This window comes from Grammomys surdaster, unplaced genomic scaffold (genome assembly GCF_004785775.1).
Source record: "Grammomys surdaster isolate TR1022 unplaced genomic scaffold, NIH_TR_1.0 125807, whole genome shotgun sequence".
NCBI lineage: Eukaryota > Metazoa > Chordata > Mammalia > Rodentia > Muridae > Grammomys > Grammomys surdaster.
The window spans coordinates 2,477,971-2,494,250 of NW_021620638.1; the positions used below are offsets into that span (position 1 = coordinate 2,477,971).

Consider the following 16,280-nt stretch of genomic DNA (forward strand, 5'->3'; position numbering starts at 1 on the left):
GCACTCAGGACCAGGAAGTCAGAGGCAGCTCATCAGCACACCTGTCACTGAAGTAAAGTATGAGTTGGGTGTAGAGTTCTCAGTTCAAACATGGTGCCTCCCCATTTGGCCAAATAGATGTGGGCGGAATATACTTACATCTTCCTTTTGCCGTCTATTCTAAAGGAAGGCTTAAGATATATAAATATAACATACATGTCTCACCTTGAGAAAGACATTGATATCCAAACAAATTAAAATAGCTAGCATTTAATTCTATAGCCATACCAAAAACTGTACTGATTTTTTAAACATTAGCTCTATTCTAACTGCAGGATCCAAACTGTTAGCATCATATTTTGTACCTTATCAGAGAGCTGTGGGTTTAGAAAGTGTTGACCAGCCCACAACTAGGAAGTAAGAAAGCTGCGATTCACATTCCAAAGCTTCTTCTACTGACCTAAACCACCTCCAAATAGTCACAGTTTCCTCTCTCCCATTACCACAACTCATAGCTCATATTTTACCAAAACTGCCCTTTCTGTAGAGTTGTTGTCACCCTAATATACCCTGACAATGTTTTTAACCTCCTCCCATTGTTGTCAGACCCAATACAACTGGATCATTCACAAAGAAATATGGCCTGGAGGTCAGATCTCAACACCATCCACTGGCAGACTGTTGCTATCAAACAAACCTACCTTCATTCTAAAGAGATGTATTACCTAAAAAAAAAAAATCAAATAAAATTTATATTAGTTACTCTTCTATTGCTGTAATCAAATACAAGCACTGAGGATACTCATAGAGAGAAGGATTTGTTTGGGCGTACGTTTCCAGAAGGCTAAGAGTCCACCACCACAATGTTGAAGAAGCATGGCAATGCACAGGCATGATGACAAGAGCAGCAAGCTAAGAGCTCCTACCTTAACCCACAGACAAGAAGCAAAGGGCAGGCTGGGAACTGTGGGAAGCTTTTGAAACCTCAAAGACTTCCTCCTTCCACCAGCAAGGCCTCCCCTCCTAAACCCATCCAAACAGTTCCACTAACTGAGGACTAAGTATTAAAACATCTGAGTCTGTGGGGGACATTCTCATTCAAACTAGCACAGAGGAACAGATCATCTAGACAACTTTTTAAGTATTTTATCATCTGCTGCTTGTCTTCTCTTCCGAAAGGAGGGTTTCTCCAGTGTCCCTGAGTCATTTTTGCACCCTTCTTAAAGAACTCCACTTTCAAACTACTGTCTCTAGTAGTAGGTTGTAAAATTCAGTTAAAAATAAGCCACTACTAAGCATATACAGATCTCATGCAAGTGTTCAAATGGCTTTGAAAGTATCTGCCTTTTTGCAGAAAACTGCTCTTTGTCATTCTGTCAAGGCACACACATCTATGCTTGTCTCTATTCTTTCCAGTTTGTAAGGTTGTTTTTTTATGGCACACATTTCTCTAACTTTTCTTGGTATTCAATTTGAAGTAGGCTGTTTCAATTTTATATGATGTTGTCTTATAATAAATTAAATGACTTCGGATGCTCTTTACGTTATCTCCAAATCATTCTTTGAGACCCTAAGCATCCAAACTACAATTCCTCCTCCTCAGATACCATAAGACTGTCATATACGCTTTAGAAAAACCTAGTATATCAAGAAAAAAGACATCCAAAAAAGAAAACAGGAGTACAACTGAGAGGCCCTAAGCATGTGTGTGTGTGTGTGTGTGTGTGTGTGTGTGTGTGTGTGTGTGAACAGATAGACCTATAACTGACATATAAAGGATCTAAGGTGAAAATGACTTCATCAAAATGCAGAGTAGAAGCAAGAGGGTTTATCCACATGCATCTATCCCCAGAAACAAGTGCAACCATCTAGAAACAATTACTAGCCCAGAAGGTTGGGGATGTAGTTAATCATCAACCTGGTATGCAGAAGGTCCTGAGTGCAACCCCCAGCACTCGAGAAAAAAATCAACTCGTGAAATATTCTGAAATAACTGAAACCTTTCAGCACTTGAAATTTTTCAATGATTTTGGGTTGTTTTGTTGTTGTTTGCTGCTGCTGTTGCTGCTGCTGCTGCTGCTGTTTTGTTTTTTCAACTTGACACATGCTAGAGTTATGTGGGAAGAGGACCATCAATTGAGAAAACACTTCTTCTAGGTTGGCTTATTGAAAAATTTGGAGTACATTTTCTTGACTAATTATTTATGTAAGAGAGACCAACCCACGGGTTTTGCCATCATTGGGTTGGTTGTCCTAGGTTTTGTAAGGAAGCAGGCTGAGAAAGCCATGGAGGACAAATCAATAAGCAGCATTTTCCCTCCATGGCTTCTGATTCAGTCCCTGCCTCCAGGTTACTGCCTTGAGTTCCTGCCGGAGTTCTTCAGTGACAGAGAGCTCATGACCATAAAGGAAAATAAAACCTGGAAGCCCTAGCCTCTTGGTGTTAATGCTGCTTCCTCCCATCCATTATAGTCTGAGAAGGTCTGTGTGAGAAAAGTATAAGGGAATGAAGAAGAGAGCCTTTCTTTCCAAGAACAAGAGAAAAAAGAGGTGGGGAAAAGTCTTAACTATTCCATCTCCTCTTTGAAGTGAGGATCATGCCAGGATTAGAGGAGCTATGCCCTTATTTCCCATTGAACACCACAGAAAGATCACATCTTGGATGGCCTCAACATAGGACACACCTATGTAACAGTGGCTGCAGAGTATATCCAGATAAAGAAGATATGATGTTTACTTTGCCCAAGCTGTCCATTATACTCATGTGGTAAAGACACAAATGCTTGAAAGCCAGGTTGGGAAACCTGATACATTTGAAGATGCCATGGCAGCAGCTACATGAGCCTTCTGTGGAGGCTTCAGATCAGAGCCCATTGGCTCAGCCAGGTAACTCTCAGGAGAACTCAGTGTGAGGCTATGATAATGTCATGACATTGGGCCTTGGCTAAGTCCGGAAATGCAGATAATGAGTTAGGATGCCATGTACAAATGAAGGAAAAGCACCACTCATGTGGATGCCCAGTGAACAGGAGACAAAAATATAGCAGAACAAATGATCCTTACCTCCATGGACTGTTTGTACCTGATCCTCATCCACATGGACAACATCTATGGAATGGCGCTACATAAGGGAGATGCAGCATGAATCACAAAGTGACCACTCTCCTACCACCTAATTAAAATACAATTCTATGAGGAGACAAGTCTCTATGAGTAGACATAAGATATAGAGAAAAAAATGACCTATCTGACAAATTAATGAGACCTTTGGGCAAAGAATAGTGTATAACTTGGTTCAAAATATCTAACTTATAACTAAAAGACAGACTTCTTAAGTTGTCACAAATTTATCAGAGTGTAAGTTTGATACACCACTTTGGGCAATATCTCCAAAGGCTAAACTGTATCTACCCTAAGGATATATTCAAAACATACTGCTGTGATTGACTGTGTCCTCCTGAGGTGGTTTGAATAGGTATGCCCCCCCCCATAGACTCATGTGTTGACTCATGTACTTGACATACAGGGAGTAGCAGTGTTATGAGGTGTGGCCTTATTGAAGTAGGTGTGGCCTTGTTGGAGGAGGTGTGTCACTGAGGGGCATGCTTTGATGTCTCCTATGCTCAAGCTCCACCCAGTGTGGAATCTACTCTCTCCTTGCTGTCTGTGGATCAACCAAGATGTAGACCTCTCGGCTCCTCCAGCAACATGTCTGTCTGCACACTGCCTTGCTTCTGGACATGATGATAATGGACCAAGCCTCTGAAACTGTAAGTCAGCCTCAACGAAATGCTTTCCTTTCTAAGAGTTGCCTTTGTTGTGATGTCTCTTTACAGCAATGAAATTCTAACTAAGACACCTCCTAAAACTCTTTGGATAGAAAGTCATTCACAGTGTAATGATGGTGACGTGGTGGCACCTTTAAACGGTGACCCCTCTAAAAGGTAATATAAATAGGTCACTGGGTGTCCATGTGTGCTTTCTATTGTTATGACAAAACAACATAATGAAAAGCAACGTGGAGAAGAAAGTTTACATCGTCTCACAGCTTACAGTCCATCATAAGAGGGGACTGCTGCAGGAACTGAAGCCAAGTCTATGGAAGAGTACTACTTACGGGATTTCTCTTCATGGCTTGCTCATCTTGCTTTTTCATATAACCCAAAACATACCCAGAGGTAATACACCCACATATCAATCATTATTCAAGAAAATGCTCCCCAGACATGCCCATGGTACAATCTGATAGAGGCAATTATATTCCCACTTATATTCAATTCCCACTTCCCAGATGACCATGGTTCATGTCAACTTGATAAAAAACTAACCCACACACTGGAGTACCACCTTTGGAAAAATATTAGAGTTCTCACAGAACTCTAGTTAGTTCTCGAGACAGTAGGTTTATAATTGGAATGAAAGAATAAAATATTTAGAAATAAATTTAATAAGTACAAGATTTATATACAAAAGGCTATTATTTATTGCCACAAAAAATAAATGAAGTAAAAAAAAAAGAAGAAACATTCTATGTTTGTAGAATGAAGATCAAAATACAAATATAATACTCTTTCTTCATTTCTTATAGTTATTCAAAGTAGATTCAAAAATCGAATCTGTTTTGAAGCAATTGTCAGCTTGTTCCCAACACTGTTAGCCCTGCAAAGCACCTAAAGGAGCTGATACAGTTGAAAAAGAAACTAGTGTTGGAGGAACTAATTATCCAGTTTCAAAGTTTAGTGTAACATCACAAGGCAGCATGATACGATTTTAAGAAAAGGATGGACACCATGACTTGACCAATGTTAAGCCATTCATTCTCATATATAGATTCAGCTGCCATTTGATAAAGGTGCTTATACAATATGTTAGGGGAACTGACAACTTCCACAGCAAATGATTCTGAGTAAATTGGGCATATGTGTGCCTCAAAATACAATCAATCAAAAACACAAAATAAAACAAAAATAATCACACCCCTCACACTTGGGTCCAAACTTAATCCATAGGGCATCATATACCTTGTTTAAGGCTAAAACTACAAATCAAATTGAAAAACAGCTTTGTGACCTTGGATTAGGCAAAGACAATTTATACAAGACACTAATGGCACAAGTTACAAATAAAATTTTAAAGTGACAGTTATTAACATATAAAACTTGGTCCTTCAAATGACACTAAGTAAATAAAAAGACAAGATTTATAAGTTAAGTACCTTCTAAAGGAATTGTATGGGAAATGTACAAATAATTCTTGATATTAGAAGCCCAGATGTAGATGAGAGTGAGTGTGGGTTCTTCTTCTTTTGCCTCCATCTCAATCTGGCATCAGTGATAGACACTGACAGACCTGGCTTTGCACAATTCTTACATTGAGACATGTCAGTTATTAGTCAGATAAGTAGTACTGTATCATTTCATCTACTTAAAGGAACTAGGCAAAATTCACAGAGTCAAAGTAACGTAGATACAAACAGTCTCAATAGACTTTATCTATGTAAAAAAAAAAAATTAACAATAGTCGAAGTTTCCCAGAAATAAAAACAACCTGAGCCTAGATGGTCTCAGCAGTGAATTCTCTCAACATTTGTAAAATAAAATTAACAATAATCTTTTGAACTTTTGTAAAAACACAAAAGAGGAGAGAACACATCCCTATTCTCTCAAGCCTTCACTCCCTAGATCAAAGTCAACAAAGGCATCATGGGAAACTGTGAGGCGATATCTGCTGTAAATAGTGGACACAAGCCTTCAAGAAAACCTATTTCCTGGAAAATGGAGCATCTTTCTTAGTAAATCCAAATCTTCCTCTGAGTTTTGACCACTTCCTGTCTTCACTTTAAGCAACTTAATTATTTTCCATACCATAACAAAACAGGCATGATAGGAGTAATTGCAACTATTTCTCAAACCAACTCATCTACTGCTACCTAAAAAAAATAAATAAATAAAAGCAATGAATGGTTTGTTAGCCAGTATTTAATCTTCCCTTATCTGCTGAAATTGCTGCATCAACTAGCACTGGTATAAATAAAGACTGTTCTGTGTAGAATCAGATTACACAGTCTACATAATGCTATGCAAGCATCCATGCATGTACCTCATTCGCAATAAGGAAGCCATTTGGTCTTTGACATACTTCCAGAAGTAATTGGAAGCCAATTTGGCTTCCAGAAAACTGACTGGCGTCTTTGGTAGGCTTTTTGAAGAATAGAGATATTCTAAAGCATCCTCTGGGACACTGTTTACTCCACTTCCCTCTCTTACATTGTAGGCAAGCTTATTTAGCATCCATGCTAGATCCATAAATAAGAAGATGAAACCAAACACACAACCCAAAAGCACTATGCTGTGTAGAAAACCACCAAAGGAACTTACTTAAATATGTATGTTCGAGTCTTATTTAAGAGATTCTAAGTTGGGAAACTGGAATCTGGGTCTGGGAATTTGAGCAATCCTAGCTACCCTACATGGAAGTAGTTGATTTTCAGGTCCTTCCTCTATGTTTAAGAAGTAATTATGAACCAATGTTGATTCCCAAGAGGGCTCTGAAACATAGGCCATATGTTTCACCGCACAGTTTAAGAACACTAACTATTCCAATGGACACAAGCATTTTTGTGAAAGATGAAAAGCAAATCTAAAATCTTTTTCCTCGTTGAACAGAGAGACTAGGAAAGTAGATCTTGTACTATAGAATCTGTATTTTAGGAAATCAGCACATTCCATAACAATTACTCAAATACTGAGGAACTTTAGATCAAAGGCATCATCTTGTTCTTCAACATTCTAGGCCATACTACCGAGAATTAGGAGAGCCTCCAAGGCTTGGTTCATCTGTGCTAGTTAAGAGTTTGCAACCATGATACAATATAGTTGAGAAGACTGTCTTCAACTAGATTCTACTCCTGATGTAAATCATTTCATACTGACTAGTCATAGATCCAGGACCACTGCCTACAAAACAAGCAAGGCAATGTCCACCAGAAACATATTGTCACCAGCCTCCACTATGTTCATTCCCCCCTCTCCTTTTCCTCTTCTGCATGAATACACCAAAAATAATTGCATACGTACACATACATAAACAGCTAATTAACTGTGGGGATTTCAAATGTGATCAAACTTTTTAAAGACAAAGTAATCTTTCTATGTGTGTAACATTTGAGAATTTTATGACTCTCTTTTATTTTGAACGTCTGGTAGTGTAATGAAAGCTAGCTGAGTTGGAGTTTACTGCTTGGTACAATGGAGTTTTGTACAAATACTAATTCAGAGGGTGAGTCATCTCTGACCCACTGTCTTGAATGTGTGCCAAAGGGGCAAGTATGCCCCTGAAGAGCCCTTCAGTATATGAGCTGAAATCTGATCGCACTAAATATCAACTGTTACTAAGGTTGGAACGTGTTATTTGGGTCTCTTTTGCATAGTTAAGTATCTAAATGGTGGAAGATGTCATTACAAAGCCAATATTTATAGTTGACTCTACATTGTATATTACAGTTCTTATTTATATGGTCAATGAATACAGGCAAAGAGCAAAAAGCGTGGAGTATTTCCCATGTCTTACGTTTCCCTCATTCCCACTCACATTTTCCACGCCTAAAGCCTTCAGAGCATCCTAAAGATCTTAGCTTCATATCAACCTTCTTGATAGAAGGGTTTCCAAACCCCTGCTTCTAGGTTAGTTCCCTGCATGCCAAACTATATTTTCTCTTGTGGAAAATTTTTTGTCATGAATTATGCAGTTTCTTGTATGTGTAGAAGTGTAGGTTTCTTTAACTCCGGCTTTTCTGTGTATGAAGAGGACAATGCTGTTGACAGCTTTCTTTCAAGCATAACATAACTTTTAGAAAGTCCATGTCCAGATCGAACCACATAACCAAATGAATGTCACACAATAAGAGAAAATTATGTTCAAATAATGCAGTATTATTATGTCTAACATTCATATCCATACCATAACTTAAAAACTCTCTATTGTTGAAACTACAAAATCATCTGAAATCTTAAAAAATACATGGCCTGATAAAACTTGCTTTATGCCATAAACATTTATGTTTAAGATAAACATTTAATTTAATAATTATTATTAAATAATTATTATAAATAACAACATTTATATTAATAAATATGAACTAAATTTATTATTGTTAACTTTATTATTATTATTATTATTATTATTATTATTAAAGATATGTCTGTTTCTAGTAAGTGCCTTTCACACATTGGATTCTTAACAAATCTCCAACTATAGTAAAAACTTTGGCCATGTTTTACTTGGCAATAGATAAGTATTGATTGTATCAACTTAGCATCCTGTACTGGACAGGGGTTAGATGCCATGACAGGGCGCATTTGTTCAAGTGCCATGAGCATTTCATTAAATTAAAGACACTTGAAGATAGGAAAAGCATATGCACTTACTAATATGTGCCATTATCTTCTATTAAAGACTTTCACTCAGAAGATAGGCTTTCAACTAAATAACTGCATCAGAATAAGGTGAAAATGACTGAAATGGTGGGATTCTGATTTTTGTACATCTGTCCTACATAATGTCAAGGTAATCAAGGCTGCTAGGTGCTTATGAAGGAAAGATTATTTCAAAGCTCAGAGCTTATCTGTGGCTTCATACAGCTTTCTAAATCAGAGCTGTTTCTGTGTTCAGGAAGTACAACTCCAGCTAAGGAGAATACTTAAATTTAGACTGTGAATCAATAAGAATGCAGGCTTAGCACTTTCATGCTGAAAGGCAGCCTCGTAATGTATTCTCAGAAATTACAATTATTAACACTTTAATTCTGCATGATACCATGTGTATGTATTTTATATGTAGAGCATTATAATCTTTTATAAGTAGATTACTGAACTCTCTGAGGACAGCATTTTTATCCTGCAATGTTCACCGTTATTAAGAATGTTGAGAAAATGGTATTTATGACATAGGAAGTTTTATACCTTCATTGTTCTGTACAGAAATCTTTCACACACTACTTTGTTAGGAGTTCTACTCAGAGGGTCTCTATTAGAAAACTCTAGAAAATTTTAATGACATTTGAATAATTACATAGAAAAATTTTTAAGAAGCATTAAAAATACATAATTTAAAAAATATTATGTTCTCATACCTAGTCTCTCCTTTTCAAGGTACTTCAAAATATTCTTTTATGTAAAACTTAATGATAAGTCTGTATATATATATACAGACTTATATATACATATATATGTATATATGTGTGTGTATACACATATATATGGGGTGGTATATACACAAATATATTTGATTATACATATAATCAAATTATATATATACATATATATATATATATATATGTATATATATAATTTGCTTATACATATTGCATATAAATACTCATAGCTCTCTCAAATAACCTATGTTACAAAACATAATGGTCACACCCACTACTGTTTAAACAGGACTTCTTGTAGTCTTAATTCACAAGTCTACTCATGCTGGAGAAAATGGAGAAATGAAACAAAATGGAACAAACCCTCACTCCAACAAGAATGTCATATTAACTATTACTTTTTATTTTTACAATTTTGAAGCCAACCAGAGGGGTTGTGGTTGTCTCAGTAGAGGATGACCTGCCTGGTCTGGTTTGTGGTTCTGTGGAAGAATGCCTGAAAGTATATAATTTATAATGATCAGAGATTTATTTCTCACAGTTCCAGAGGTTGGGAAGTTTAAGGAAGAGGAGCTAGAGAGAGACCAACCACAGACAGCTGCAAACCCTAGTTAATTAGCATTTATTCATCCCTGAGGCTGTGTTCTCATGACCTAAGCTCCTCCCATTAGGCCCTTCCTCAAAATTCTGCTGTATGAGAATTAAGTTTCCAATATATGCTTTTTGGTGAACAGTAGATCTTCCTCAGAAGGAGGTAAAGTTTGAAGTAGGCAACACCAGGGCCTTCGGGAAATTAGAAAGGGAAACCATGATGTATTCCAAAATTTGAGTATTCTTAGCATTACCAGACATAATCACAACCAGATAAGCTATTCTTCTGCAGAAAAGACTTCTAGACTCACAGAAAAAAATATTCTAGGCAAATAAACACACACATACATATGCACACACACTGATTAAAGCTTTGATCAGGCCTAATAATAAACCCAAATGTCACCATCAACAAAAGAAGAATTCTCAGAAAACCCACATGCCACATCATTAGACATGTGCTAGGAGACAACATTCTTATTTTTTTTTTTCATTTAATTCAATTGAACCATATGAGTCTATCATTATCTGACTGACTTATTAAAATGGAAATCCAACACAGTTCAACCTACTAATTATAAAGTTTCCATAATGGACAGGACACATAAGAATGTTATCTTCACAGAAAAGCAAAGCAGACAAACAGCAAAATTCTTACAATTTCATAAAAATCAGAGGAAGAGTGATATTTAAGGCTCCCTTAAGGTGGTGCATTTACTGTTTGGTGTGGTGGCATAATCAAGGGAGAAAATAATAACAAAATATGACAACTGACAAATGTCCTTACATACAAGAGCTTCTATAAAACAAGAAAAATACAAGCCACACAAAGACAAGCAACAGACTTTAAGAGACAAGTCCCTAAAGAACATAAACAAAATTACCAATAAGTAATTGGCAAGTGAGGAAAAGGCTCTCTTAACAGAATCAACACCAAGGGAATTAAAAAGCTTGAATACAAAAAGACAAAGAACTAGAAAAACAAGAGGACAGATCAGGGTCTAGAATGACACAAGCCATTCAGCAACTTGATCTGGAGGCACGTGCGGATATCCGTATACGCACACTCACCAGCTGAATTTAAAACAGTCTTTGTTATAACAGTCTTTGCTATAGCGTGTGATGGGTAGTGAAGAGGTGAGTGTGGATGGCCTGCGTGCTTGTCTACCACTTTCAAGTAAGCATGGACAGAGAAGTCAATAAATAGCTGTAGAGACATAATTTTAAGAAATCTTGTGGTTAGTGAGACTTGCTGCTGCAAATCAAAGCTAGAAGTTGGGGAGGACAGGAAAGGACACTGCTAAGTTATTTCCTACTAATATTTGATTTTTAAAAAGTAATAGGTACATTAATTTGATGAGAATTTTTAAATATTAAATGGTTAATGATTAAGCATATGGTTGCTTCCATAACCCTGAGGAGACAGCCTTCTAGAGATCCCTCAGTGGCAGCTTTTATTCTGCTAGCCCAGCCCCTACTTTCTTCTGCACTCTGAACCCCTTGTCTTCTTCCACTGTGAGTGCACACAGTTTTAGGCCTTGCAGTCCCCAGTTATTCTAGCAATGACTCTTATGACTCAGGTCCAATCAACAATGCTCTCAGTCTTTAGTCATGGGAAATTTTCTCTTTTAGAGTTAGATACAAGAACCACTGGGGCCAGGGAGTGTTACCCTCCCCCCAAAAAAATTCTATGGAAACTCTGAAGAAAAGGAAAGAAATGTGCCTTCCTGAAGCCACTAAGAGAAGGAAGTAGAAAGATAATGGAGCCTTGACTCCATGGAGGCCTCAAGTTTGTCTGGTCTTAATCACAATAAGGTACTGTGGGAGAGCAATGGGCAAGCCCTGGATTGCTCAAGTGCAAAGTAGATTGGCTGTGAGTTAATTGTGTCATCAACCTCTTCCTAATCTACAAATGCGAGTAGTGAAGGTACATGGAGTAATTAAATTATTTAATATGTGTAATACACATGCGTGCATATAATTATGCATGTGTAAGGATGCATAGGCATATAGCTTAATACATGCAAATTAATATAGTAAAATTATTCAAATGTCCATGCAAGGTCCAAATGTAAGTTATTATATAGGTTTATTATATAGGTTTATTATAAGTGGTTAAATTCCTTTCTTCTTTAAGTCAGTCTGAGTTTTCTGAGAGTTGACAGGATTCTGACTTACCCACCTCAGAGAAAAGCCATGCAACGCACTTGATAGATTTATGTATCCTCACATAAACATTCATTATCATAAAAAGACTTTTTAAAAGTAAATGAAAAGGTAGAAAAAATGTTTTAAGCCTTAAAATTAGTAGCATCACTGCCCTTACATATAACGCGATGGGCACGGTGAAAAGGGAGTGATAACATGAAGTTTCACAAAGTGAAAATGAAGAATAATGTAACAGTTCCATTCCCAAAGTGTAAGCAAAGGGCATTAATAATAAACTATCTTTCCCAGTGATACATCTAAATGTTATTACTCAGTGTTGGCTAGTGTCCCATGGACTGATGGAAGAAAAAAAAGGTATTAATAGTCAGGAAACAATTCAGCCATAAGAATGTGCATATTTTTAGAAACTGGCCTAAGGTCATAATTAAGATTGTGCACAAATATTCTTCCTAGTCGTACTGGCTTGCATTTATATGAAGAAACAACTGAGAAATGAGTATACAAAGGTGGAATTCACTAAAGTCTGTATGCCCCAATATTATATTTATGTGCTGATGTAAAATAAGTACATGGATGGAAGACAGTTCACAATTATGAAATGAAATACATGGCTTACCCAACTTGACAGCTAAGCCTGTTCAGTTGTGTAGACATGTGCATATGTATGTGGAATGCCTAGTAGACTAAACGCCAGCTAATAGTAAACACTCTGTACTCTATCTTAGCCAAAAGGCTGAGAACTGAAGAGAATAAAATCTCTAAAAAGCAGATTAGGTTCCTAATCTGTTGGATTTAGTTCCTGCTTACATGTAAATTTAATTCTTCTTCCAACGAACTTTAACTAACTTTTAATAAGAAAAAAAACATGCATTTTAAATTTGTAGAAAGCTGTAAGTCACCTCTGAGAGTCATCACAGTAAGACATTTGCAACCAAACTGCTCAAGCAGAGCTGAGAAGAAAGTCAACCTTCTTTAACAAAGTTTGCTTTATCCAAGCAAGGAGCAAAGGGTCTGGCATTTAATAAGTGAAATCGGGTGTCTGCATTGGGAAGAAGGGACCAAAAAAGCAGAGGAGGGAACCAATGGGGAAACCCAACAAGCTCAGCTGCCTGATGGGCTTTGCTGGGAGCTGCACCTCCTCCTGCCAACCATATCCCAGTGCTTCAAAGAGGGCACAGGACCCCTCCTCTGAGACCCTTGGTGTCTTAAGTCCCTTTTGCAGTCCAGCAAGCACAATACATAAGCAATAATCTCAGGGAAGAAATTAAGAGACTTGAAGCCCTGTGAAAAGAACTATGAAACTCCCAGTTACAGAAGAGTGGACACCATCCACAACTACCAGCATAATATATATTTGGTTCAACAGTTCATACAAGCCAGGATGCTCTGTCAGAAACATTACAGTTCCCTTCATTTGTTTGGACGATATTAACAGCTGGTGACCTAGATTAATATGTGATAAAGCAGACCATATCACAAAATTACTTCACAGATGGAAAGCCGAGTAGGCGAAAAGCCACAGACGAAAGATTCAAGTGATTATTTGTGGTGGGGGTGGGGACTACGAGTAGGTGAAATAAAATGTGGGAAAATGACGACAAAGTCTTGTCAAAATCTCGTGTTTGACAAACATCTGATATCTGGCTATTATCTGGAAAGCATCCGGGGGACAGAAGGGGGCGAGTAGCTTGGCTAATTCAGCTTCTGAGGGAGTGGCAGGAGGATCCTGGAGTTCAGGATGAGCTTGAGTAGATATTAAAAGCAATACAATCCTCTTACCGTACTGGGAAGGTGCGTGTGTGTTCAGGGAGGGAGGACTACATGCAGGCTGGCAGAGCTCCTGCTCCTGGGCTCAGCCTTTGGGGCAGCTCAGCGTGGAGCAGCTCGAACTTCTAAAGAGGGTAAGTGCTGTCGGAGTGAGGGACAAGGACAGTCTGATTTCCAGAAAGCACCAGACATCCTCATCCCGGGGACAGAAATTAACGTCATATGAAGCAAATGCAGCTCAATTTACCACTGGCCCAGGTTCACTTTCAAATACAATGTCCAAGCTCCAACACAAACGTCCTTTGCTCAGGACAAACGAAAACCTCATAGGGGTCGGATATAGTAATCAGGAAAGCTAGGAAGCCCAGTGCCTGTAAAATGCACACACACACACACACACACACACGCACACGCACACGCACACAGTCCAGAGCTAGCTATGGACGGAAAAGACATAAATTATACTAGCTAATTTATTCTTGGGCTTGCCAAACACTGCGACCTCAGCGCCTCTGATAGGAGTAGGTTTTGTTTTGCTGCTTATTAAATAGAGAAACAAGCATTTTGTGCAGAGAACTCTGAGGTCGAGGTTGTTTATTTTTGACCTTCCAGAGGGCATTGGCTTCAAAAACCAACACGGATACTTAAGGAGAAATGTGCATTCTCTGGAACTCCAGTTCACCGCGGTACTAAGGTGTTGGTTGTTTATTATCCATCCCATTGGTCCATGCACATCTGGGTCCATGCACATCTTCTTTGCTTAAGTCGTTGGTTTCGACCCACCTCACTCAAATAGCCACAACACCCCCACCCATGAAGAGATGCGACAATCTCCTTCCCAGATCTGCGGTCGTGGACGCCTGAGCTGCTTGCGGGAGAGCTTGAGCTCAGGAGGTGCGGGCGTGGAGAGATGGAGGCGCCCAGGGACACCGTCCGCTAGGGGTGCAGCCAGAGAGCAGCTGCACCTGCCACCCCTGGTCCCAGGAGGCGTGCCCAAGAGAGTGGCCACCCTCAGCGGGCTCTGGGAGTCTGTAGCACTCAGTGCCTTGCGAGGCAGAGGTCTGCGGGTTCCCGGCGTACCCACTGCGGGGCCGTGCCCACGCTGCCCGAATGGATCCTGCCGGGCTGCAATCCCTGGGAGCAGAGAGAGGGGACTCCTCCACCCCGCACTTGTTCGGGCTCTGCAGCGCGCCGCACCTGAACCCGCGGCCCTGCAGCGCAAGGCCAGCACTGCCATCGTCCCTGCACCGCCTCGAGCCACCTGCCCCGCAGCCCGCCGCCCTCTGCTGACCTTTTCCTGCGCGCGGTTGAGACGCTTTTGCACGTTTTTGGCGAAGATGCCGGTCTTGATGTCGGCCATGGCTGCTGCGGTCCGCAGAGCTGGAAGAGCAGAGCGCGCAGCAAGCCGGCAGCGACGCGGAGGAGCCCAGGAAGAGGAGGAGGAGGAGCGGGAGGAGGAGCAGCTGAAGCGTGAGGAGCCGAGGAGGCAACGGGTGAGGGAGGGGCGCGGCGACAGGACTAGCTTAAAGAGATAGAGCAGATGTGCGGCCACTAGGGGTGACTCCGCCAATAGTAAGGTGCATGGAAAGAGAGGGAAGAAGCCAAATGCCAAGCATCCACCATGATGAAAGAGGAGGTCAGGAAGTGATAAAGATGTAAGACTTCCCTTAATCCCAGGTCCTGGAGGCAGCTGGAGGTGGGAGGGGGGCACGGCTAACAGGAAGTTTGCAATGAGGAAAGTCAGAAGGCTCTGATTCTGACCCCCAATTAAAGAACATGAGGTGGAGAAGAGTCTGCAAGGCTCTAAAACACCATATGAATTCTACCTCAAAATACCTTGAGTGGAGAAATAATGAGTCCATCCACCATCCAGAGGCTCAAACCTGTGTGTGTGTGTGTGTGTGTGTGTGTGTGTGTGTGTGTGTGTGTGTGTGTCTGTGTGTCTGTGTGTGTCTGCGTGTGTGTGTCTGTGTGTGTGTGTCTGTGTCTGTGTGTGTCTCTGTGTGTGTGTGTTGGGAGGGGTGGAGGGGGAAAAGGGATGTGGCTGGAAAGTCCCTGCAGGGCAGCTTGCAAGAGGGGAGTAGAGAGACCACTGTGACACTTAGTTTGATTTGGCTGTGAGGCTTGGGAGTGGGAAAGCCCATGTTCAGAAGGGTCAGCTTCTATACACAAGTGCTACACTTGGTCAACTCTCAGATTCCTGTGCTACAAACCCTGGCACAACAGTGTTCCCAACAAGTAATGAATGAGGACTGCATTGGAGAGGAAAACACGAATGTCACAATTATTCAACCAACTTCCAAGCTGAATATAGACACACAGAGAGAGGGGAGGAGGGGGAGGGGGAGGGGGAGGGGGAGAGAGAGAGAGAGATGCATTACCAAGCCCTGCAGAAGGGCTGTCCAGTGGATCCCAGTCCAAAATATAGAATGGTAAACAAACTCCATTGTTTCATAAACAGTAAGTACCTTGAATAGCTAATCTGTTCCCATGAGTTTTCCTTAAGATTATCTGTTCAATTTGCCTGGTAATTAATTGAATCCCAGGGCACAAGACTCTTGATGCTAAAATCGGGAGGCATTGTGCAAAACAAGAAGGGTTGCCCCCACTCCTTTTTGGAGCA

General features: G+C 39.9%; 1 protein-coding gene across 1 annotated transcript in view; it reads right to left on the reverse strand.

Moving 5' to 3' along the window:
- Window positions 1-15,017, reverse strand: part of Amph (amphiphysin) — a 200,526-nt gene extending 185,509 nt beyond the window's left edge. The window contains exon 1 of the mRNA XM_028789250.1: window positions 14,949-15,017. Coding sequence (XP_028645083.1) covers window positions 14,949-15,017 — 69 coding nt within the window. The remainder of the gene's footprint in view (window positions 1-14,948) is intronic.
- Window positions 15,018-16,280: the final 1,263 nt, after the last annotated feature.